The 25,906-nt window shown below is 36.5% G+C and overlaps 1 protein-coding gene across 3 annotated transcripts in view; it reads left to right on the plus strand.

The window, feature by feature from the left end:
- SDK1 (sidekick cell adhesion molecule 1) overlaps nucleotides 1-25,906 on the plus strand; it is a 409,478-nt gene that overhangs the window by 174,577 nt on the left and 208,995 nt on the right. For all 3 annotated transcript variants that reach the window (XM_062587900.1, XM_062587901.1, XM_062587902.1), the window contains one exon: nucleotides 18,476-18,609. In XM_062587900.1, coding sequence (XP_062443884.1) covers nucleotides 18,476-18,609 — 134 coding nt within the window. The remainder of the gene's footprint in view (nucleotides 1-18,475; nucleotides 18,610-25,906) is intronic.

A 25,906-nucleotide genomic window follows, 5' to 3' on the forward strand; every position in this document is an offset into this window, starting at 1 on the left:
TTCCACTTATGAAAATGAAGAACAGTCTTATCACAGGAGATGCTTGCTATGGAATGCAAATGTTTACTGTATATCATTTGAATTTTTCTCATCTGTGAAATATTTGATTAAAAAAACCCCACTCATCCAGAAGGACAAAGCAAACAGTCTGGATTATGGATATACGCTATTGCTATTCAATAAAAGTAGTAGTACGAAAGTCTGTAGTAAACAAAAAAACCAATACAACCAATTCTAATATCAGCAATATCTAAACCATGGGAGGTTTTCCAAGTTTTACAGCCGCTAGTTATCTGGTGTATACATTCATATTATTGCCCTTTCTTACATGGATTCAGAATTGCTTAATTGATTCATTGTCTCCGTAAAGCAAGCAGCTAATGAAGATTTTCTTATCTCATGGAGCCAGTAGTTTTGAAAAAGAAGGATCCCAATTTGGTCTGTCGTGATGCTTTGAAGTTCTGAGTGCTGTGGTATGCTGCATAGTGACAAATGGGATATTTTAGGTGAATAAAAATTTAATTATATAGATTATATAGATTTTCATTAGACTTGGACAAATAAAAGTGGCTGAAATGAAGCAACAAGTTGGAGTTTTTAATTTCAAAATCAGAGGAAGGAGAGAAATCAAATATATGGCTTGGTTATAAAAATAGTGTTTTTGTATTTTTAATCAAATAGCTTTCATATCAAAGTGCTGCATAATATAAGTAGTTCTCCCTTTATATATCTACTTCCTGGAAAAGCCTGATAACAAAGATATTTTTAGAATACTACATTCTCAAAATAGCGGTTTTTTTAGAGTTCTAAAAAAATATTTATGCCATTGTGTGAGGCATAAGGACATGTTTTACAGAAACAAACAACAAAGACATTTAATTGTAAGTGCAATATTTTACAGTTAAGTATTTTAGGAGGGATAATGATGACACTATTTTGTCAAAGGTATGATTTAAAAAAAATCCCTTTTTCATTCTTCATTTACAAATATATATAAAAGGATAGTATATAGTGCTTATCATTGCATAGATACGTAATAAAATTCTTATGCTTCTTAAGATAATGATTAGATCTGTTAAACTTTTATAAATGATGCAGACTCTGCACAGAGCAATACATACTTTATGAACAGTACACACATTATCAAATGTGATTTAAAGTATTACACAATTATCTGCAAGCCTTTAAATATTGAGAACAAGAAGGCCATGTATTGTGCTCACCTCAGATATTACAAGACTGTAAAACCCCATTAAATCTTGAATCATTCATTGTATTGCAAAAATCCATCTGCCAAACAAAATGCCACCTCTGTGGCAGTGCCTGGGAAACAGCGAGACTTTGCAAATAAGCTTGTCCTTGAATGCTGTGTTCAATAGCCTTTTCTTAGCATGATTTTATAACTCTAAGGGAGAACATCAACTTTTTGTAGTTTGGGAGCAAGAAACTGGTGGTCAGGAGAGCAGAGCCAGTGCTGCGGAGCACTGTCTTTGCCATATGCTGCTTTGTCGAACTGTAACTGCCAAAAACAATCACAAATTCTCCTGACACATCAGCCTGCCTCCCGGCGTTGCCTAGACCAGGGAAGGGGAGAGTCTGCCTCTCTGGCCTGGGGCTGCTGCAGTGACCCAGGCCGGCGGCAGAAAGCTCCCACTGGTTTTTTCATTCCGCCTTTCCCAGTCTGGAGTAGCGTAAAGCATGGGATGAAGAAAGCTGTTATGTTTAGCAAGTGTTCAAGCAACCACCTGAACTGCTCTCTTGGGAGCCCCTGGAGTCAGAGGTACGCCTTGGGACTTTTCTTGAAATACCAGAGCTGTCCGGAAAGGGAACTGCGGGCAGATGCAGCGGAGAAGGCAGCAAATGCTCGGAGCAGCTGTAGCTGAACTGCTCACAGAGACAAAAGGAAGGCGGTGGGAGGAATCTGGGAAAGGGTTGTCAAGCATGACTTAACTTCAGTTTGAAAAAACAAGGTATGCATTGAGGGCCTTAATTTAGTTCATATTAATTTTCTTTTTAACTCAATATCCTTCCAAGGCCACAAACCATATCCTGAGGATAAGAAGTGCTCTCCAGCTAGCTAGAATGCTAGAGCATTCATTGTTGCTGGGATAATAAAATGGAAATGAGTTATAATAAAAAACATGAGAGCATCATAGTGCTTTAGAAAACAAGCAATCTTTCAACTTTATTGTATAAATAACCATCTTTCTTACTTGATGGTGTACCTTAAGTATTTCTTAATCAGTTGGCCAGAGTTTATCTACAGTATGTAGAGAATCTTGGAATTGTTAGCAGTTATCGTTGAGAATGAATACAGAATATAATATGACTTTGGGAAGCCAAAAAAGAGGAAATGTGATGTCTGTTTTTAAGAAGGGGAAGAAGAAGCTGGGAAATTAAATGCCAGTCAGCTTACATTTCATTCCCAGAAAAACACTATAATAAGCAACCAGAGAAACTAATTCTAACCTCCTAAATAACAAAGAATGTTCAAATACTTATTTACCAGGAAAAACAAAGTGTTAAACCTTCTGTGATTTGGTAGCAGGCTCTGTGCGTGGGATGGAGTAACGGATACCATCTATCTTGATTTCTGCAAGGCTATTGATACAGCTCCATAAGACCTAAGAAAGCATGGCCTGTTAGGATTTGCTGGATGTAGGTGGCAAACTGTGCTTTGAGAAGAGTTATCAGCAGTGAAAGGCTCTGCAGGATCTTCAGGAGCTCTCATCCTGATGCTATGAGCCGAGCAGCAGCCTTGGAAGCTGTTTCCTCTTTCTTGAGTTTGTGGTTTTAGTATTTGGAAAGTGTATTTGTAAAGGCTAGTATTTGCAAAGAGGCAAATTGTAAGTCAAGCCATAAGCAATATGAAAACAGCCCAAACTCTGGAAAAAAATTGAATAAACTGTTTTAAAATATCTCTCTTTCTGGTATAAAAAACATTTACATCTAACTGTTGTACTCCCCTTTCAGGTAAGGCTGCAGTGCACAAGATGTAATAAATCCATTGTCAATATTTACCTTACTAAAAACTCAATACATACTGAAAAATCTCGTAATTTGTATTTCATCTCTATCTTTATATCACACTGATAACTGTGTACCTGGCCCCTTTTATACTATTTTGCATACTGATATCTGTCTTCTTTGTACTAGCTGGCTATGTGGTTTATTGAGAAGTAATTAAGTAGAAAGTATGTTTTATCCTGCTTTGACACTTAGTGAATCCTGCTTCCTGCTAGTTCTTATTGTAGCAATAGATCATTTTACTTTTACTAATAAAGTATCTTTGCATTTATGTGGAGCTTTTTGGACTTCTTCAGAGATCTACTACAACTAGTATGTTTGCTATTTATCAGTAGTTCTTATAGGATGGTAATACAGAACATAGCTGCAATCGATCACCGTTTCCCTGATGTCAAGGCGACAATTGGTCAAGGCTACTATATTGAATGAAAAATTGATATGCAGTGACTGCAAACGCATATAGTTTCCAAAGCTTTGAGATTTGAATTTGCAGAAGACTCTCAGGGTGATATCCATCTATTTGGTCCAACTGCAGACCCTTAGAACAAAAATTATGTGTAATTTCATCCTGATGCATGAAAAATACCTGTATTTTAAGGACATTAAGAGCTCTGAGTAAGCATATAATTATTAAATATTCATAGCGTACAACATTTAATGTGCGCAAAATTGAATATCCCAAAGAATAATGCCATAATTATAGCTCTTGTAATAATTATATTTTATTGTGGTTTCCTTACTTTTTTTATACTACAGTTGGTATAAGCTTTTAAACAGACACCTTAGTTTTGCCCTTTGCAGCTTATAGACAGATCACTGCTGTGTTGGTTCTGCCATCCTTGTCTGCTATTCAGCAATCTCATTTTTCTTTTACTGTTTTGGCAGAGATGAACTGCAAAGTTTTTAACCTTCCACTTTCCTGCTACTTACTTGGCTGGTGGAAGCAAAGCTTAAAGCTTAAATACGAGAGCAGGCATATCCTCAGTGGTAATACATTTTTCTTCTCCCTAGTGTTCTTGAAGCAACTGATCATTTAAAGAACAAAATGCAGTCAGTGTAAGGACACAAGTAAAAAGATCAGAGTAAATTATAATTTGAGTAGTTTCTTTTTTAATTAACAGTAGCTTAGTTTCCATAATGCTAACCTCTGAACTGAAACTTGTCTTGTAGATATTTTTTAATTCCACTATGAATCAAGCTTCTATTATGTTAATGAGTGTTCACAACAGTGGAAGTTTGTGATTTTTGTGTTTTTCTATATAACGAGAGACAACAAATGAATACAATAAATTGGAGAGAGCATATGCACAAGCAAGACAAAATCTATGTATTAATGCAATAAACAGTTATTTTCAAGTATAAGCTATGAAAGACTTATGTATTATTTTCAGGCAAAATATTCGTGTCTCAGTTTGCAATACATTTGTTTATTGTGGTGAAAGAGTTAGCTGGTCCCCAGAAGAAGGCAATAAAAGAGTGAAAAATGATTGGTCCTCAGAAAAAAAACTTAATATTGGCCCAGACCATTATTTACCAATACAGACAATGCTGCCAGCAGAGAGCATATGCAAGCTGTGCTTTTCTGACTTAAGGATCCTGAAACACTCCTTTTTGCTTGGTTAAAAAAGCTACTTCATCTGAAAAAACTGTCCTGTTTCATTGCACGTGCTGTTTTCCTAGCTGCAAAAACCAGAATCTCTCATGTTGGATTTCAGGCACTTTTAAAGTTCCTGAAAGACTGATAGTGAAAAAGTTGTTGAATTAGAAGTCCAGTAAAAACTCAGTGGAGCTGCAGGGCTTTCTTTCCCAAAGGCCCAGAAGCTTTGATGCTAACTGGAAGGGTTTTTGTACCTGAGATATGCTCTGGAAATTGTACACGTAACATCTGTATGCCCATGATGCTGGAAACATGTAAGGAGAGTTTGAAGAATAAAGAATGTGGTATATTTTTGCAGTAGCATTCCACCTTTCACTGGAAAGAGTATGAAGAAGGTTTTTGGAAGATATATGTGATTGCTAACTAATATTAGAAAGGTATTCACATATTTAGGTATTTGTAGAAAAAATTATAGAGGAATGCACTTTACATGCAGACAGTGACATAAATCTGCACAAGTCTAACATTTGTGCTTGTAAGTATGTGAGAATTTGGTGAGGACTTGGTCCCACAGCTGGAAAACAGGGGCTGCTCAGTGAGCTGAATGTTTTAGGGCTGGAAGCAGTGAAGGACGGCACCGTGGCTGCAGGGTGAACTAGTAAAAAAGATTAGGGTTTTTTTGAGGGGAGGGAGGCAGGAGGGAACTCAGGGACATAAGATGCAGATCTGTAGGAGAAAAAGCCTCATTAGTTCTGCTGCTCAGAGAACAGCATGTTTGTCTCATTAGCGTCAGGTGCTACTTTGCAGCAAAGCCTACATCTGCACTGTATTATGCTTATAGTGTAATAGAGCGGCTGTTGTTTTAATGCTGACTTGTTGGCCTCTACAGTATTTTACCCCATTCAGTTTAACAACCAGTGTGCATAATTTTGCATTTGTTGGATCTACAAGTAGATGTTTGCAGAAAATAATGCAAATCTAGAAGTGTTAAGAACATAGAATTACAATTGTATTTCAGTGAATGTTTTATGTCCTTTAAGTGGATTCTTGTTTAAGAACAATCCTAAGGACATGCTTTAAATCTACATTAAGTGGATGAAGTATGGTTTAAAGCAATAATGCATTGAAATTCAGAGCTGTGGGGTTACTCATCCATCTTCACAGGTCACCTTAATGTTATCCTTCACATGTTGCTGCAGGCTCCCATAAGTGGGTGCACCAATGATTTCATTTGTCTCAGGCTTGGGACAGTGTAATGTAGCCTGAGCAGTGCGAGTTGCACCTTTGTAGAGTCACCGCACTGTCAGTGTCTGCATCCAGAGGTGGTATCGGGGGCACGGCGGGAGGAAGAGGAGGCTTACAGGTGGCTCAGCAGAGCTGGTAAACTTCCACCTGGTCTGGCGGTAAAAAAGAGAATTTAGGGTCTTGTGAACGTGCTTTATGTTAATGTTATTCTTGCCATAGGCATTGCCAAAATAGTCTTTTGATATGTCCTTGAGGCATCTAGGATTCTGCCTGCAATAGCTATGTAGGAAAATTTCCAGGCCTGAAGTGTTTGATTTTGATGGAGAATTTTTTCCTTAAGTTTTCTTCACTATTTGAGTGAAGAGTTCCTTTAAACTGACAGTGTCTCTGTTTCTTTAGGAGGGAGATAGTGCGGAGATAGTGCCAGTGGTGTTGGTGCTGCTTCTGCTCTTGCTGGGTGACTTGCATTCCCCTCTGAAGCAGTCGTCTTCCATTGCTGCTCTGTGATGAAGGGTAAGGTCAGAGCGAGGAAAAGGCATTCATTAATTTCGTTTAAAGATTATGAATGCCTCTGAAACCAGAACTCTGAAATCATCTATGGAGCAGCATCATTAGGTCTTAAAATTTGGTTCCGTGATTATAACAATCCCGATCTTCATGCACGCACCACTAACTTACTTGAGACACTAGGGAACAGAATTTAAAATACCTACTTCAAAAACTCAGGCTGTTGGATGAGCTGAAGGAGGAACTTCATTGCCTGAGCTGGCAGAGGGATCAGTCAAGAAGCAGATCTGACATATCTCCTGAGATGCTGCTCTGTAGGTTTTAGTGTGGGTGTGTGTCCTCTCTTCTGCTCGTTCTTGTACACCACTACTTATTTAAAAATGAGTGATACCATGGCTTATTTTTTTGCCTAGTGGTCCCTACTTTGCACAAAGTGTATCGAGGTAAAGTATAAACTTACATGTACTGAGCTTGTATACCTCTGCAATTGTTTTAGCTTTAAGAAAAGAAAAAAACCCCAGACATGGGGTTGATGTCTTCTGCTCTCTGTTACATATCAACCACTTGCACGATGTGCTTTTGAGTACCTCAAAATACCAAGCTAATATTTAAACTTATTCCTGTCTTTTGTATGAAGATTCTTATTAGCAAATCAGAAATTCAGCTTACTAAATATTACCAACCTGCAACAAACCATCTTTTAATTTGGAAATAACTATCTTTTTATTTCATTATTATTGTGAAGTTAATTATACTTGTGAGTGACAATTCCTCTGATGTTTTCTATGATTCAGGAAGGGCGGTAGAACAGCCAAATTCATGACTTAACTGCTAGTTTTGTTTGCAATGTGGGAATGAAAGCAAAGTCTACTTAACCACTTTCTTGTTCTCCACCTCCTATTCATTAGGTCTGTTTTTAAGGCTTCGTTCTGAAGTTAGTACATCTTGCTATTGCTGGCCTCATCTGCTCTGCTCCGTATGACCGTTTGCTCTCATTTTAATGTATCGCATTTTCTGCTTGTCAAAAATAACCTACTAACTCCTATTTCCTTAAGCAAAGTTGTCTGCAACATTTATTTGAGTATTGTTTCTGTCCTGCATTATCTTCTGAGTTCACTGACAACAGGATTAAGAACTTGGAAGTTAAAAATCTGGAGGTACATCTAATTTAAGGGATTGGCTGAAGGGGTTGTATTTTTTCTTTCTCATTAGCAGTCTGTTCATTCTGTTCTCTTTGCCTATCTCCCTGTTCCCCACACGCTCAGTTTGTAATAAAAGTTGGTTCTTGAATGTGAAGTATATTAATGCACCTGGGAAAATTATGTGTGGGAAAGAATTGAATTTGTTTCTATCTAACCTAAGTAAGATACATTGGAATGTTTCATTGTTTATCTTTACAGTAATAATCAAAGGATCCTTTCAAAATTTATAAGTGTTATTTAAAAAGATAATGAAGTAAATGTATGTATTTGGTTATTTTCAGCTGGAAAACAATCCCCTATTTTAAGTTTATATCCCTGCAGCCAGGCGATAAGGGCATTTTAATGTTTTCCAGCATCTATCTTTGCATTTTAGTATGTTGCAGGATTATGGGATAGCTGATGCTGCTGTTACGTAAATGTGAGCAAGTAGAGAGCCTCATTACAGAGCGAAGTGGATAATAAGAGTCAGTAACCGAAGTGATGGAACTGTTGTGTCCACTGTCCATTAACTCAGTAATAGCCCCTCTTCTCCAGATGAGGGGTTTCACAGGGAGCAGCACTTTGCTGCGTTGCAGGAGCAAATCCCTAAAATCTCTGCAGCAGAAATGTCTGCAAGTAGAGAGATAAAATATGTGAAGACAGATTGCAGTAAAGACTTTGGGGGCATCGGAGGTTTTCTGTTCTGGTCTAACTATTATGTAGAATTACTTGCATTGGCAAGATGTTGAGCATTCTGTTCCCAGCCCAGGCAATAGGAGCCAGGCTGCTAATTTGCAGGCATGTTTTCTCAGGATTTGTGAGTTCTTTTGCCGTGTAACTTATAGCTGAGTGTTTCTTCTGCAGTGAAAATAAAAATGCTCTGCAAAGCATATTGTAGCCATAAAATCAAAGAAACAAAACTGCTTCTACTGACAACAATTCAGTGTTTCATTTGCCTACTCAATAGGCATGGTGTTTATGGATCAGCCAGCAAATGTAAACAAGGAAGAATCTCAGATGCACACTCTCTATTGTGCTTCGTTAGGGACAACGTGTGATGCTTATAGTTTCTATATTGGATGAAAGGGAGTTGAAATTCTTTGCCTTACATGTTACCACTGGGAGTATTTTTAAAGTAAAGTTGCTGTCATTCTACCAAAGGACTGGCAGGGTTTACTGTGCAGGTTTTGGCTTTCTGACTTATTTAAACTTTACAACCAGAAGTCCTGAGTGTATGTTGCTGCTCTACCACACGAAAATTTGTGTCGTTTGACTCGGAAGTCAAATAAGCAGTAAGTCATGTGAACACACCCATCTATTGATCTCAAGTGATTTAGAAATAAATGAAGTTTATAGGTTACCCATCTTGCTGTGTTTGGCAACACAGCACAAGTTGCAAGCAAAAAATCTATATGACCTGTTGCTCCTTTAATCATGCATGATTTACACTCTGGTTGGCTACCAAGCTGTTCTTTTATGGGTTTTTGGAGTCAAGGGCTGCAACCTAGTTTCAAATAGAGAATACAAATGGATCCCAAAGGGGAGCTATAATTCGAAATGTGTAAAGGCTATCTTCCAGAACATTACGTTTTAAAAGATGCTAACATATACATTGAAGTTTCATGGATTTTCATATGCATTGTAACACTTTGTGTGGGAAGAAGAAATCTTGATAATCATGCTAAAAACACATGGCTGCAGAAAGCCCCTCCTCGTCATTATCTCAGATAACTAAGTACTGATATGTTGTCTGAGATGTTGAGGAAAGGGATGGTTAAATGGTTAGGTTTAGATATAATTGCAGCTACCTGTTCCCATCTGTTACATAACCCACCTCACTTCTTAGATACTTTCTACTTTTTAGAGTTCTGTGCCTTTGCTGTGCCCCAGCTTCATGTATGTTTGCCTCATCTTTATGGCTAAATGATATTTCTCTCCATTTTTCTTGTAATTTTGAGCTTGCGTTATTTTGTGACTGGTAAGGTGTAGAACAGACTTAACTGACTAGTCAAAATGCTATAGATAGAGAAATATTTTGGTGGTTACTATGGTCTGTTCTCAAAATATTGATCGGAAATCATTTGTGGATAGAAACCATAACAAAGAATGCCACTGTGATATCTTTCTAAGTTTTTTTTTTTTTTTTTTAATCTTTAAGTCTTCAGTGTTCTGCATCATGTGGATGTTACACTTGCATGGTTGAACATACTCAACTTGGATTTGCTTTTATCTCACTACATGGCCTACTTACGATAGAAATAGGGAGTTACTGCTTTCTTTGAACTTTCTGCTGAAGTCCTACTTGTTTATTCTTTGTTGTTTTTTTTTAATCACTGTTTTCTTTGATTTACTTTCACTAATTTAAAGCACTTTGAAATGTTTGCATTAGTGGTATTAACATAAAGTAGGTGATTGACTGATTTGAAATTTCTTCTCTTATATTACTGTTCTCAGTAAAGAGCCTGGATTTTACTAAGTCTGTTGTAGACACGTCTGTTGCTAAATGCATGTGTACTCAGTACAGATTTGTAGAATTAAAATAGAGGGGTTTCTGCTGAAAGAAGTAGTGTGATACCGTGAGTTACTAGAAGACTAGTGTTTGGAGAGCAATACTCGCCTGCCCAGTGTGTATAATTCAGGAGATGTTAAAGCAGTTGAAAATGAGAAGGCAAGAAGTTGCTTTGCCTAACATCATAACAAAACGTCTGATAGTCAAACTGAAAAGCAAGAGGGAAGAGTAAAGAGTACTTATGTAAGTAGCACTTACATAATCTTCTACATCTTTTGAGTGCTAACAATATTAACTATTTAAGCCTCTAGATAAATTTTTCAGGATAAAAAGAAATACCTATATGTATTATCCTCTTTCTCTCTTGGCAGAACAAACAGACCAAAAGGCTGAATAACTCACCCAAGGCAACATATTACTGGCAAAACCTAGATATCCTTGGCTCCCAAGCCTGTGCGCAATTCCTGCTGTGTAGCAGTGGTGTTTGTCTTAATGGTGTGCGAGTAGAAATAACTCTTCAGGAGCCTTATTTTGGTGTAGATGACAAACTGAGACATTGTCTAATAAAATTGTACAATCGATTTGCAGCAATAATGCAAATGCTCATTGCAGCAAACTGCAGCACTATACATGGATAGCGTTGTATTAACTTAGGCAGCTAAATCTTTAATCATCTTTCATAGTAAAACTTGTCTGAATAAATTGTTATGTCATTACCCAGTACTACTGTTCTTCATGCAGATGCAGCAGTAGAGTTGGATGCTTGGGTCACTTATTATGTTCTACCATATCCCTGGCTTTTGTTTAAGGATTTGAGACTATTAAAAGGAGAACTAATGCGTATGAAAAATAATGAATGTTAATTTTGTAGCATTACACCTGCTACTGTTTCACAAAACAAGTGTGTAAGAAGTTATGGCAATACAGATTTTCCCATTCTGTGAAACTTGCCTATTTATTTTAACATATTTGTATACTGGGTCACCCAATGATTTTGAACACATAGGTCATCTCTGTTAGCATTTTTCTGTCTTGTAGGACTTGGGATAATGTTTTCTGGAATTAGAAGTAAATTGAAGCTATTGGCTCATCAGCTGTAAGTACCATCCTCTTTAGGTCTTCCATGTAAGCATTTCATGTTCGCTAATGTGCAGCTAGCAGTAGGTTACATGACCATGTTACATGACCAGATGACTTTTGTCAAAAAACACTGCCTACTCAGTGTATCAATGTATCAGTTTTACATGTATTTCCGTAAACGTATACAGCTGTAGAAGAATGACTTGGCTCAGATGAGAAAACAGGCTAAACTTATTGGAAAGAGGGATTGTTTTGAGCCTTCCACAATTTGGAGATTTAGTTCCAAACTCTGTGGATGCTTCAGTTGCTAGGGTATAGATTTTCGATTTGCTGAGACTAGAGGTGTTTCTGCAGAACAGCCATGCCAAAATCTTATTCTCGGCTCCACCTATGTGAAGATGGTGACAGCCGCGAATAGGAGACGTGTGAGGCACATAAAAATGGCAGAAGTGGTGCTGAAGGCAAATTCAGGAACTCGAATAAATGAAGTTTGGGAGCGTCCAAGTAGACCAAGTTGTGGCATATATAAAATTATCTGTTAAATATGTTAAGAGGTTGAATCTTCCTTTCTGTCACTGCTGAATAATTGATTATCTTTTCAGTGTGTTGCCCTGTGACAGGGATATGCCATTGCTAATTTGTTTTATATTTAGTGCAGTTCACCATCGTGACTTGCATTCATTTTTGTTTCAAGTATATGTATATCTCAGTGAAATAATAGTATGAATGTATATTCTTCAACAGGAAACTCTTTAATACTTGACTTCAAACCATAATATTAAATACTGCTATGCTGACACATTTCATCGGAAATGAAGTTTCATAACACCACAAGTATTCCTTTCACAGTGAAGGAAGAGAAAAAAGTCAGTGTAAAAAAAGAAGAGGCAAGAAACTTTAAGAACGAATTCAAGAAAAATATCATAAAGCAGAGCCATATTGTATCTGAAAATTGGATTCTGAAATTCCAAATCAGTACAAATAGCCTTAGTGCTTGCTGTCAGTGAAGTCAGTCAGCTATGTAGATCAACAACCTGTGTTCCTTTCTAACTGCAACATTTTGTTTAAATAAGCCATTTATATTTAAGAATTTCCACTATTCCTTTTTCCAGTGGTTGCTAGCTATGTCCATAGCAACAGATAGGGATGTTGCAAGTGGAGTTCAATGTCTTGATTATGTGATGTATCAGGGAGAGAAGAAAATAGGTATTTTGTTTACACACAAATATCTTGAATGCAGTTAACAGTTTTATAAGAAGGAGAAGAAACGTCTTAACTTTTTTTATTTTGAATCTTTGATTTCCATTGTTGACTTAGATTTATATTTTATCTTGAAAATCTGGATCTTTCTTTTAGTTTGAGGACTGCCGTTGCTAGGGTAGCACATCTAGGCAAACATTCATCAGCGTGGCTCAGTGAGATAACACCTGAGCACAGGCGTGATAAGTACTGGTATCAGCTGGACTAAGGCTTTGTTGTTTAAAGTTAATAGTAATTAAAAAAAAAGGAGTGGCGTTTTCTGATAATAATTTAGTCACATTTCTTGCTTCTGGATTAGTAGCATTGTCTCTAGCACAACAATTACTCAATATGAGAATGATTTAAAATATGCATTTGGGATATATGCATCTGAATGTCTATTTTGGGAGCCTGTAACCCCACAAAATAAAAGTAAGCTTTTCCAACGGTGGACTGCTTATGTTTATATAACAAAATTCAATAGCTGATGGCTCTGCTTAAATCCAGCTGCAAATGTATACATATATGAAGCCAGCTGTTAGGACTTTTCTGTTTCCAAATGAAGATTTTCTTAATCTTCTCATGTATGTCATATTTTTCAGATTACTCTTTGGGCTTAGAGTATTTTGTCTTCTGTGTTTTTTTTATGCTTATTTGTTTATTAAGTCTTCCAATGATATTTCTGATTGCACACTGTGTTTTTTTCATAAAATTATGATGCTATTGATTCCTAAGACTTCTACCAACACCATTACTCTTTATCTTCTATTTTTGCTGTCAATTATTCCATCTCAAATGTAATGTTTTGAACCTGTTTTCATTGAATTGCAAAACTCAATATTACAGAGTATGTCTTGGATAGGTCTTGATCGGTTTGAATTTAATCCTTTGTTCCAAAGTGTTTGTGACATTAACAGTAGATTTAGTAAGTGAAATCTATATTCAGTCAACAAACACTAACAAAAATATTCACTAATGCCAGATCAAAGAGAGCCCCTGTAGATTTCTACCTGCTCGTGCCTTCCAGGCTGGTAGTGGACCATGGATCATTCTTTGAATATAGTTTTCCATCTACTTTTGCAGCAATCTTACACTTATTAAAATAAGTTTTACATAGTGCTTTCTTGAAGAAAGATGAGAAATAATGTCAATAGCCTTGCTAAACCAAGATCTCGCAGGCTGCAAAACCACAGCTAGAAGCAGGGAAGCCAAACCTAAAAAATGCAATTCTTACCAACTCTTTTATTTCCTCCTGGAAATGTATCTGCCAAAATGCAGCAGTCAGCTTTGTCTAAATGTATCAATAGCTTGTCTGCTTCCACTATCTGATAATATTCCATCTGTGCCTGGCAATTAGAGCTTTTTCTTGATGTTTTTTTTTTAAATTTGCTTTGGTCTCATGCCTAGATATCCATTTTGTGGAATAACGTGTTATGCCATGACATCGAGAAGGAGTGGTATTAACTCGTCTTGTTTGTAAAATCAGTGCATTGATTCGTGATAGTTATACTTAATATTTATCAGCTACGTAAATAGAAAATATTATTCAGGTTTCAGGTATATTATTACTGCAAATCAGCTATTATTAATACAAATTTTGTAAGACTGACATACAAACATAGTGCTTAGTTCTCTGTTGCTATAAATATATTGTACTGTAGCGGATATACCAACACTTTGCTCTAGGAGTCCTGGAAAACATGGGCTGTTAGGAGAAGGTATGTATTTAAATAAAACTGATTAGTGATTTCCAGTCAGAACTGGAAGATGCACGGGCGATGAAGCCCTCATTCTGTTAAGCCAAGCTTTCACTACCCAGAATCAGGATTTCATTTGAACTGCTGTATTTTTAACTATGATACAGCTGTGTATTTTTCCAAAGAGGGGAAATCTGTCTGGGAAGCCCTTTAGTAATTACATTGTTATTACTCCATAATCTCTCTATTTCCTAGTAACATCACTGTTATTGTGCGGCATCTAGCTTGTGGAGGAGGATTAGCTCTCGCTGTGTAATGTGAACAAAAGTTTTTAAAGGAGAACAGAGATTTTCTAGTTTATCTTGTAAAGATGGATTTGACAGTTGTATTAGTTGGAGGTAATATTGGAAAAGAGGCTTTGTGAAGGCCTTTTTATTAAAATTGCACACTGGTTCTTGAACAGATGGCTGTCTTCTAAGAGGAGGCTTATACAGGTTACTCTATGGTTTTCATTTTATTACAGTGATGCATTTGTAAGCTAGTATTATCTGTTTATTGTGTAATCTGGTAACTAATAACCTAAGAAACATCTAACTTTTAAGAGTTATCCACTTATACTATAGAGTAGATCTTGGTATTTGCCATTAATAATGGCGTTTCTTAGGAAATCCACCTATTTAAGATACTACAGAGGGCATTTCCAGTATTTTAATAAATGATCCAATTTCCAGAGCTGAAAAAGCTTATTTAACTGCAGAAATATTATCACATATGTCTTAATGATGATACCCACTTTAGGAAGTTCTTTTATTTATTTCCAAAGGCCTAATCCATATTTCACTGATGTTAACATAATGTCTTCCCAATAATTTCCATAGAGTTTAAGTCAAACTTAGAGAAAATATTTGCATGAGATTTGTCTAAAGAACTTGGACAACTGACAATTCAGAAGACTACAAGTGAAAAATCCCCAAATGTACCTCAGTGTTTAGCTCTAGCTGAAATAAATGGAAGTCATGAAAACCTCATTAAGTACCTGTCGACATCTTAAGATACTGAAGTACTTTTACATAGCCAGTTCTTTTATCTCCATCATTGCTTTGTTTTTGCGTCACATCTGATCGTATTCTTTAGGTTGTCGTAGCCGTAGTTGTTAGTGTCAAAGACTTGGCTTCCTTTCAGCTTCAGACCAATCTGTGCTAGTCTGTGGCTACTCTCTCTTTTAAAGATACCATTGAAATACTGGCATAATACAATACTGAATCCACCGTAATAACTGCTTTTACCACTTGCAGATGCATATATTGCTGTTTGTATATTGGCTGCTGTTCTCTACAGGCTACCGCTGAACTCTGGAGATAGTTTTTAAGTTCTTCTATTAAAATATGAGATTTAAAATGACCCTTTTCCTATGCTTAAGGAACCCTGAAGAATCAGTCTGCTTACTGAACTTCCTGGTTGCCTCAGTCTTGGAAGTGCTGATTGAGTTAAGCTCATTATTACTTTAAAATAGCAATATTTATGTTTTTCATAAATTCTGTACTGGGTATGAATTACTGACAGATCAACTCCATCTGCTGCAGCTGTCTTCCTCAAATATGCTAGTAAACTGAACAGCCGGCAATCAGATTTTCCTTAGAACATTAGTGTGGTGCTGTCACAATTTAGAAGTTGTATCAGACAATGAAAACAAACAATAAATCCAGGAAAATATGTTAAGCCAATTTGAGGGCAGTCTGTGCAGCTGTTGTGCAAAAAGTGGCTGTAACCCCAGTAGGGGCTGGGCAGTGAATCTTGAAATGGTTTAGAAATGTTGGAATTAATGAGGCCTCAAAACGTGAATAATTCATTTTCCTAATGCACATGGCCATTTTAACTTTTACTTGGTCTAAATTAAACTTCCAGAGTCTGCGGCCTCCAAACTCAAGTGTTTCACTCTATACTTGTCTTCAGTAACTGAAATGAAAATGCTGAATTTTTCTCAGAATTCTGAAAAGACATCAGTAACTCAGTTTTGGTGTTTAATTTAACATTAATTTGACTATGTCGTTGATAATCCAAAAGTATTTTCTTCAGTAATTTCTTTCTTATGTCTTGTAATTCTTTTCCTAGACATAAATCCTGAACTTTTCATGCTAATTTGAGCATGGAGTATATAATACTTAGCCATATTGCAGTGATCTCTTTCAGTTCAGATATACACAGTTATGATCATATGGTCTTTGAAAGTTCATTACGTTTCACCCGTAAACCTCGTTTCACTCGCATTCTGATGAATAGTTTTGCATATTATAATTCAATAAAATCTTAATTTTAAATGGTCTTAATAAATAAATTTTTAAATGTCCTGTGCTCTTCAGTAGTGCGTGGTGAGTACAATGGTTTCGTTCTCAGAGTTTCTAGCCAACTTAACACAGACAGCAGGAGTGTGCATCCCATTAGTATTAAAAGATCACCCTTCAAACTTTTGGGTTCAGCTGCAGCTGGCATCAGAGCAGTCTGGGATACATTTTACTACTTTCAGAGAATCTTTCTAATGCTGCTTTCCCTAGAACTATGGAAGAAACAAATGTAGAAGTCGTTGTCTTTTAATATTCAGTTATTAGCATGAATGGAATTTTACCTTTATTTGCTTTATCAAATGTCATATTAATTACATTTTATATATACACACTCTGTAAATCTATCGCACTTTTTCTTTGATTAATTTTCTAATTCAGTTAAGCTAGTACAAGTTCATTCAATAAAGAAGAAAATTTCATACTGGCATATTCCTCATAGGTTTTAATAAAAACTGTCAGTTGAGATAAAATAAACAAGATCTGCAGCTGGTGTACAATGACTGACTTCAACAGACTTTTACCATCATGAGAGCTGAAAATCTGGCCTTGTATGTGTTTCAAGAGATTTTTATTTATTGGTGGCTACTAATAGCTTTATCAAAGTTCAGGGTTCTGTGTATCTGCATTAGAAAATCAAAGTGATATGAATAAATCAAATGCAACATTTGAGCACTGTTCAAGTAGAGACTGTTATCTTCTCATCGTCATTTTATATGCCACCTCTTACCTACAAAAACTAGTATACTATGATAGGGATTTGTTTATTCTCTATTGCTCTGAGTGTTTTTCAAAAGCAAAATAGTTGTGATTTATTAACATAACCATACCATGCCAAAACCGGAGGAAGACATGCAGGAGCGTTCCTTATTGACTGACTAGTGTATGAATACTTTGACTTAGTACCCAACTCTTTTGAGAACTATTAATGTACAAACTTGTTTCGTTCTGTATAATAATTTTGCACGTTGTGCTTCAACCTCATGCTTAAAGCAATGAGCAATACTGAAATCAATGGGGCTTCTCATCAAGTAATGTAAGCAAAGGTAGGAGTTTCTTACTCCAAGTCTTGCATTCAGATCACCAAGTCCCAGTCAGCATTAAAATGTCAGCTATTTGCCACACAGGCTTCTGTGGAACTTCACATGTTCCTGTTTTATTCTCATGTGGTTTTTGAGCTTCTTGTTTCATGTCCAGTTAAGCCCTGAAACTTTTGTGTGTGGCCTCTAGACTTAAATCTTTATCTTATATTGCCAAGAAGAGACTATCCGATATATGTAAAATGCAAAGTGCAAGTGGTAACACTAGCCTGCAAGGAAGTTTATGGAGGCATCTGTTAAGTAGTAGCCTTAAGCAAGAGTAAGCTTGTATTAAACAATGACATTTATTGATTCCCTCAATACTAGATCAGCACTAACTACGGGACTGTGCTTTCCTACCTATTTTAGAGTAAATAGTTTTACTCTTCCCTCCCTGTCTACACATAGCTCCTCATCTGTGTATATTAATTAGGCTCTACTTGTTTATGTTCGTTGTCTGTGATGTTGAGATAATTACTGCCATAAATACAGAAAGTTTACCTTCTAAGGTTCTGTTGCCTTTGATTTTTTCACTGAACTAAGTGTTATTCCCTGAGATCCAGACTTTAATAGGTTAGCTTTCAGTAAAACTGTCTTTGCAGGAAGCTGGTGTTTGTCAGGATCATCAACCCATAACTCTGCAGCTTGCAGGCTATGGGTCTGTGTCATTTTCCATTCCCTGTATAACTTCTTATTGCCATTTAAATTTTTTTTTATTTCATATCTTAGTAGCTTTCTATGTGTCATAATAAAAATCCTACACAAACTAAACAGAGAAAAGTCCCAGAAATGTCAAAGATCTTAAATACTATTTGTGAATGTGTTTGAAACTGGAAGGCTGTTTTTACCCAAGTATCTGAAGCTGGATGACTGGTGAAATCTGTACAATTATGTCAGTTCTCAAGTGATGTACAGCTCTTGCTAAGTGAATAACATTATTCTGTTTTTAACACAGTCTTTTACTTTCCTCAATAGAGCTATAACATTGGAGAATCAGCTGGTGATCCTTGCAACATCTGCAACAGATGCAGGAGGCTACTATGTCCAGGCGGTCAATGAAAAGAATGGTGAGAACAAGACAAGTCCCTTTATTCATCTCGATGTAGCAAGTGAGTATCCAAATCCCAGAAAATACACTGTGGTACTGAGGTCGCAGAAGATTTCACAGAACTCTGCCTTTTAAAAAGAGTCTTGCTAGTAAATGGTAGATTTTTGGAGGAGGTCGACTTTTTCTAGTTGGTTTGGAGAACACTAAACTACTTGTGCAATCAAAGGGACCTAAGGGTGCAATGGCACCTTGACAAATCAGCCTCAAAGCTGTTTGACTGCAGCTAAGGTAGATGGTGGTATCCTTAGAGGTTTATTGTGAAGTCATGATCATAATTTCTTTTTAATGCAGGGTTTTATAATGCATTGTCTTGTATTGTGCATAAGTAAACAAATTACTCTTTTTCAGTGCAATTTTATTAATGAATCTATTTCCCGTCTATGACATTATTTTACCTGCAGTTATCACAGAGTCCCAGGGAACATGCATTTCATTATTTCTTACTTCTTGATTTCTTATTATTTTACATTACAAAAACTGTGTTAACACTAACATTACAGAGGCATTCCCTGAGTAGATTTTGCCGCAAAGGAAAACAAGAATCATCAGAGCAATGGAATCAGAAAGATAACCGCACTCTAAATATACTAACATGATTATTCAGCAAAAATGTGCATATTTAAGCTATTGTAAAGTATTCAGCAAATGTATTTGTATGAAAAATCAATATTCTAAACATATAAAATGGTTTGACGCCTTTTCTAAGGCCATTTTGGTAAAGCTGTTTTTAATGTAGCAGTGAGGCAGATATTATGTTAGTCTGTTGAGCCAGTGTGGAGACTCTTATATATCTCACCACAGAGATAAGAAAGAGATACTGGATAAATTGTCTGTGACACTCTCAGTGTTACTGACAGGCCACTCTAGTTGTTGTGATTCGCAGCTCTGAATTAATCACCACGATGAGATGCCCAGGATGTTTTGATCTTGGAAATCATCATTAGGTTTGAGGGAGGCTGCATGGCTAGGATCCGTGGAACTGCAAAACTTGGGAGTCTGGGTTTCTAGGCAGGGATTCTAGCAAATCTGTTCTGGGAATATGCTAGTGTTTACCAGAAGTTCATCAAAAGCAAGATATTCCTCTGAAACATTTCATTTTTGACAAAACATGATTTTCTGATAAAATTCCCAATCAGATATCAAAGAAAGCTATTCTTAAACAACCCGTGGAAGCACCATTAGCGGAGTGTGGGGCACATTGTGTAGAAAGTCACTAAGGGCAGGATCAGTGTGGTGCAACAGCAGAAAAGACAAGCCTATGTTTTCTTGCAGGTATGCGTATAAATACCTGAAGCAGGCAGCATGAGGAACTTTTCAGAGTTTTTTGTTTATCTTTCTGAAGGGAAATTATTCCAAATCCATTTGTGAGTTTTGGCTGTACTGTGGCATGTAGATTGTAAACATTATTATTTCTGATTATATATGAATAGGTTTGCTAACGTTTTAGTAATTTCATTTATAAAGCAGGTTTGTATTGTTTGTATTATGTTCCCAATAATATACTTCCCAGTGTAATTTCATATCTTAATTAATGCCAGAAATAGTCTGTGATCGTGCATGCTTAACAAGTGCTGTGCAGAACGGTAGTTAATATGGACATATGGAAAAGAAAACTTTTAAATGCATGCAGGCTTGCTACCATGAATGCAAAGTATATCTTGAGTATGAAAAATAGAAATGATTAAATGGATAAAAGAAAATGAAAAATGAGGCAGGATGGAAAGCCAGATACGGATTTGCTTGGTAGGATGGATGTTAGCCAGTAAGGTTTTAAATCGCCTGCATGATAGCTATGATTATTAATACCATGTGTATGCTGAAGAATGGCACTTGGCAATAAGGCATTACAGTATCTGTAAAGCAAATGAGATTAAGATGGTCATCCTGAACTTTGATCTGAGGAGGAAAAGAAACATATGTGATACATTAAATAGAATAAATCTGCTGGGTCCAATAACAGAAAATAATCAGGTAAAAATATGGTCCTGAAGCAATTTGCAGGGGATGGTTGCAGAAAAATGATATGTTTTGGAGGAGTAATAATGAACTTTAGCAAGTGGCTGGAAACATCCTTCTTAAAGGTGCTTCCAGGTCTGGGAGATACTATGTTGAATTGTCACAGTCTGAATTGTATCAGGTATTAAACGTGATGACACAAGTCAGTTTCCTTTAGGACATGTATAAAATAATCAAAACCAGTAAGAACCAAATTTAGTAGAACAGATTAATTAAAATCAAATAAGTTAGATTCTCATAAACAATGTCGCAATAAAATGATGTATCAAATCTCTGTGTGAGTGGATTATATAGTACAATCTAGCTACATGACTCAGCACACATATTGCCACTTTTATCAAGGGCAGAAGAAAAAAACTATAGATGATTCCCATGACAGTCATCCACCTTGAACACACTGTTAGAGAGATGCACAACCTATTATTTCTTGAAGGACATCAGGATTAGACTTTCCCCAGCCTTAAGGAAAAAGCAAATTTACAGAGTCAAAGCCTGACGGCTGGGAATGCCTGTTCTGGTCCCAAATACAAGACTGATACCAGGAGAAAACTGAAGGTCCATGAGGTAAACAGAACATGAGCTGTAGGGCCTTATACTGCAAATTGAAGTTAAATTTGAGCAACTTCTGGAAAATGTGCAAAACTATCCTCTGATTAATGGCTGTATTTGACACGCATTGGATAAGAACACTTGAGAATAGTTCTATGTAGAACATGTTTCAAAAATCCAATCTCCAAGCCACAATAGCGGGAAATTCTATATTAGGGACATGAGTATTAAAGGTAAATCAAGACACTTTTTTTGTGTTGATACAGCCCATAGCTCATTGAATCCCAAGAATTATAAAGCCTTCGATCCACCCATTGCTCCCAGATTACAAACCCAGTGCATGGAGGTGCAGAGCACCTTCAGCAGATATCCTTCTAGCTGGTCAGTGTTGCATCTGCTGTGTCTGGACTTGCTTTTGTTCACATTCTGAGAATGGTCAACGTTGAACACGAAGGCATGAGAACATCAGAATATAATGCAAATGAACAGAGCTTTAGGACATCTTAGTATTTTTAGGTATGTACCCCAGATGCATTACTGCATGTTACTTCATTCCTTCCGTAAGCTTTGCAGAAAAGATACATTAGCCAACAAATATGGTCTCCACCTGGGAAGATTCAAATACAGGCCAAGTACTTGAGCAGTATTTTTTTCCCTTAACAGCTGAGTTCCCAGCTTAGTAATCCATAGTGTTCTGCATGCCTGTCCTCTAAAAATCACACGTCTTAATTTGCAAGTCTAAGTCTCCAAAATAGTTAAGTTTATAGCATAAGGCCCCATGCAGCTGTCCTTGAAAACAGTAGACCTTTCCTCCGAATAGATGTTTCCACTGATTTCAAGAGGATTAGATCATCTCTGAGGTGACGGAGGAGAGATTTATGAGTTTAGATTCTATAGTGAAAAATGCCATAGCTATATACTTCTCATATAGAGAAGAAGTAGTTATAGAAATAACTGAAACTGCAGTGGTCAAGATGAGCTAAAACATCAGATCTCTCTGACCTGATAAGGTTTCATATTTTTATTGTCTGACAAATTCCAATAAATAAAATTTTATCCAACAGGCATGGGATATGAATATGAACACATGAAATTGAAGTGAGAGCTCATCAATTGGTACTGAACTTAAAATGTCTTAAAAACAGTTGAACTGTGTTAAACCAAAATGTTGCCCTCTCCCCTTTTTTAAAACCGTATGTCTCAACTTTGATGTAAATTAAAGAGAACATTGGTTTGAAAAGACTGAAGCTTAGAAGTTACATAACAGGAATAGTAGCAAAACTCAATTTGCCGTTACATCACTTACTCCTTGTTGAAAATCCACAACAACTATATTCTGGAGGCTCTTATCTTAACTCTATGGGTAGACTGACTGTAAATCCAGACTTGACTAGAGAGGTGTGAGACTTAATATATCACTGAGCTGCAGCGAGCTTATTCATTTCTTAGATTTAAATATCACTTTATAATAAAAAAGTTAAATCTTTATCATTCTTTCATATTCCTGTCTATCCAGTAATAGGTTTGGGGGCAATGTCTTAAACTGGGTCTTAATTCCTTAGACTTTTCTTTTCTTGGCTCCCCTGCAGATAGACATGCTCTTCAGCACGGATGGTCTTCCGAAAGACTTTGGTTTGTCAGGGGGATAAAATGAAATGCTTTTGATCTTACCAGTGTTGGCAGGACAATTAAAGATAAAACTATTCATTAAAGTAAGGCCATCGTAAAACTGGTATTTCCTTCAGGGCTGTATCCTTATAACAGCTAAATTTGTGTGAAATGTTGCCCCAAGCCTCTTTCAGTTGTAATATGGAACATAAGAAAGAAAGAAGAATCGTAAATGGTATTTTTCTGCAATCTGTACTATTTACACATGCCAGTGGTTTGAGGCATTTTGGAGGGAGCTTTTTTTTTTTGCGATTCTTGATGAAACTAAAGGGATTTCTAGTATATAGGTAAGGAATTCAAGAACTGTGAAAAAATATAAATAACCAGATTCATGGGGAGCTTTTTATTAGTGTAAATAGTAGTGGGAGGACCCCTAGCCCAGTCGTAGAAGCTTTAACAGTATGCATTGCCATTTTAGCTCTTATTTGAGATACTTTATGAAAAAGTTGTGTCCCCCAGTAAATGATTTAAATGGCAAGTTTGCAAAAGGTAGGTATGTGTAAGCTGTTCTGACAGCTTAGATACTCCTGCTTCAATTGCTTTTGCAGCGCTAATCATGTGGAACTGCAATTCAGGGCCTTGCTTCTGGACCTTCTTGTTAAGCTGTGAAATATTGAGATGCATGTCGCTTCAATAGATTTATTAGTAAATTAGATAGTCTCAAGACCTATTCATAATACTAGGAGATACGGAGTGTTCTGCAGACTGACGTCTTTTTCTGATGCAGGCTTTGTAAAAACAAAAAACAAGATTGATGAAAATTTTAAAAACCTTGCCAGCCAGCATTTCTGAAGAGTCAAAGATAATAAAGCCAATTATCATTTAACGAAGATAAATTTTTCCCTTGAGCATTGAGAATGCTTTTTTTTTTTAAAAAAAAAAATAGACTGTTGAGGACTAAAAATTAAACTCCTGGCTTGGTTGCATTGCAATTAATTTGGAGTACGAGGGTGTCAGGTTGTTCTGCCCAGCTTCTACTTGCAACAAGGAAACATTTTAATCTGTGATGTTAGTCATCTACATGCGGCTAAATAGACCCTGATTGTCTGTAGTTGAGGCCTATTTTGTTTTTTCAATTTAATTTATTAAAACATTCACAAAATGTTACAAAACCTTTAAAAAATTTACAGAAGGAAAGAGTTCAGTTTCACAGGGTACTGATTTTTCCCTCAAAGGCTTATGCTTCTTTGTTTTTCCTCTTTAAAGAAAAGTTCTCATGATAGCACAAGATGTTTAAGTTGCATTCAGTGTCCATAAAAATAAAGTATTTTTTACTTTGTTAGGAGAGAGTGCAAAAGTGCCATTTTACCGGTCTTTCTACTTGACACAATATTATTTTTGACAAGCTTCTGTCAGGTTTGTTCAGAAGGTGAGCTTTCTGCAGATTCTGAGCAGACATTTGCCTTTCTGGAAGAAAGCGTTTCTCAAATATAATTTCTCATATTAACCATCAAGGTCTGCTCAAGTCAGCAGATGTTGAGGATCCTTCATGGATATGTTTGAAACATACTGCTGCATGAATTTTTCATAGCTAGTTCCAGCTTTCAGGTGTAGGCAGACAAAAAGGAATAGGCCAGACCCCCTAGAGAACAGATATTTCTATTCCGAGGTCAAATTCACGCACGTTCTATAAACTAGTCAAGCTGGTTTTAGTCCACACCAAGGAGAGCGACTTCCCTTAGCCTCTGTGCGTCAGTGCTGTTTAGATGAAACGAATGCTTCAGTGACACTTTTTTTGCTGGAAAAAGACAGGAACATGGGATGAAATGAAATTGCATTTCTGTGCCGTGATTGGACTTCACATGCCGTGGGTTCGGATCACACACCAAGGAAAGTCCGGGGCAGCACAGCTCGGCTCTCCGCGACCTCTCCCAGTTTGAACGCATTCCTTCACCATTCTCTGCACAAGCTTTGCTTTCTCTTTGTCAGGGAGAACTGTCAGGAAGGATATCGCAGTGGTTGGTTGTGTCCTCCGTGCTTTCACGAGCAAGTGCGTGCCTTTCGAGCTGATGATCGCTTCACGTTCTTTTGTCATCCGAAAAGTGAATTTGAAGAAGGCCGCAGAAGTGCTTGGAATTGAAATTGAACTGGGAGGATAATGTTTGCCATTTTTAATGCCCCGCAAAAATACAGTCTTGCTTGATGTTTTGAACTTTCATTGTGTGCTCCATTTTACCCTAATACAAAAGGGCATAAATCTTTAAAAAGCAGTATTTGGCTCTTATTATTTTGAGAATAGGTTGAATACAACTTAAGCATGCATTTGAGCTACATATTTGTAAAGTCAACTACTTAATAGCTAAAACAATTATAGCTATAACAAAAAGGACTCAACTGAATTAAACATTTGTTTTTGAAACTTTGAAACAAATATTAACTTAGGCTGAAAAAAATATTAACTTAGGCTGAAACAAATATTAACTTAGGCTTGCATCATTTAGTGCTAGGGATTTTTAGCAAAGCTGAATATTCTCGCTCGTTTACTGAGAAGGGGATATTGTACTGCAGTATAGAATCATATTATATACATTTAAAAGAAATAAGATAAAGATCAGGACTTAATAACAGCCTTAGATTCCAAATTTTTTTTCTTTTCTTTTTTTATTTCTAGATTCAGCCAAAACTTTTCCATAATCTCTGCCTTTCTTTTCCTTAAAGGAAAAATTTCCTAATTTTACACAAGTAATAGAGAGGTAAAACTGTGATTAAAAACATACATAGCTAAACTGCAGGAATAATAAATATTAGTGAAGACATATCTGTGGGAGCTTGAGCTTTTCTTTGTCTTCACCCAAATATTCTATCAGCAGCTTTTTCGATAAATAACAGAGAGATTTGTTTGTCTGATATATCTTCCTCTTCCTCTTTCCACTATTTTTGACAGTATTTCTCACCACGCTTAATCAGGGTGTTTCTGCATCTGGAGTTGCACTGCTACATCCCAGGCAACTAGTTTCACTTCCACTAGTAGAACTGGACTTCTGGTTGACTTTTCTCAGATTTGTTATAGTAGTGCAAATATATCAGTCCTAATAGAAGATGATGTCTTTTTGCAATGGAAAAAT

Source organism: Rhea pennata, chromosome 15, assembly GCF_028389875.1.
Source record: "Rhea pennata isolate bPtePen1 chromosome 15, bPtePen1.pri, whole genome shotgun sequence".
NCBI lineage: Eukaryota > Metazoa > Chordata > Aves > Rheiformes > Rheidae > Rhea > Rhea pennata.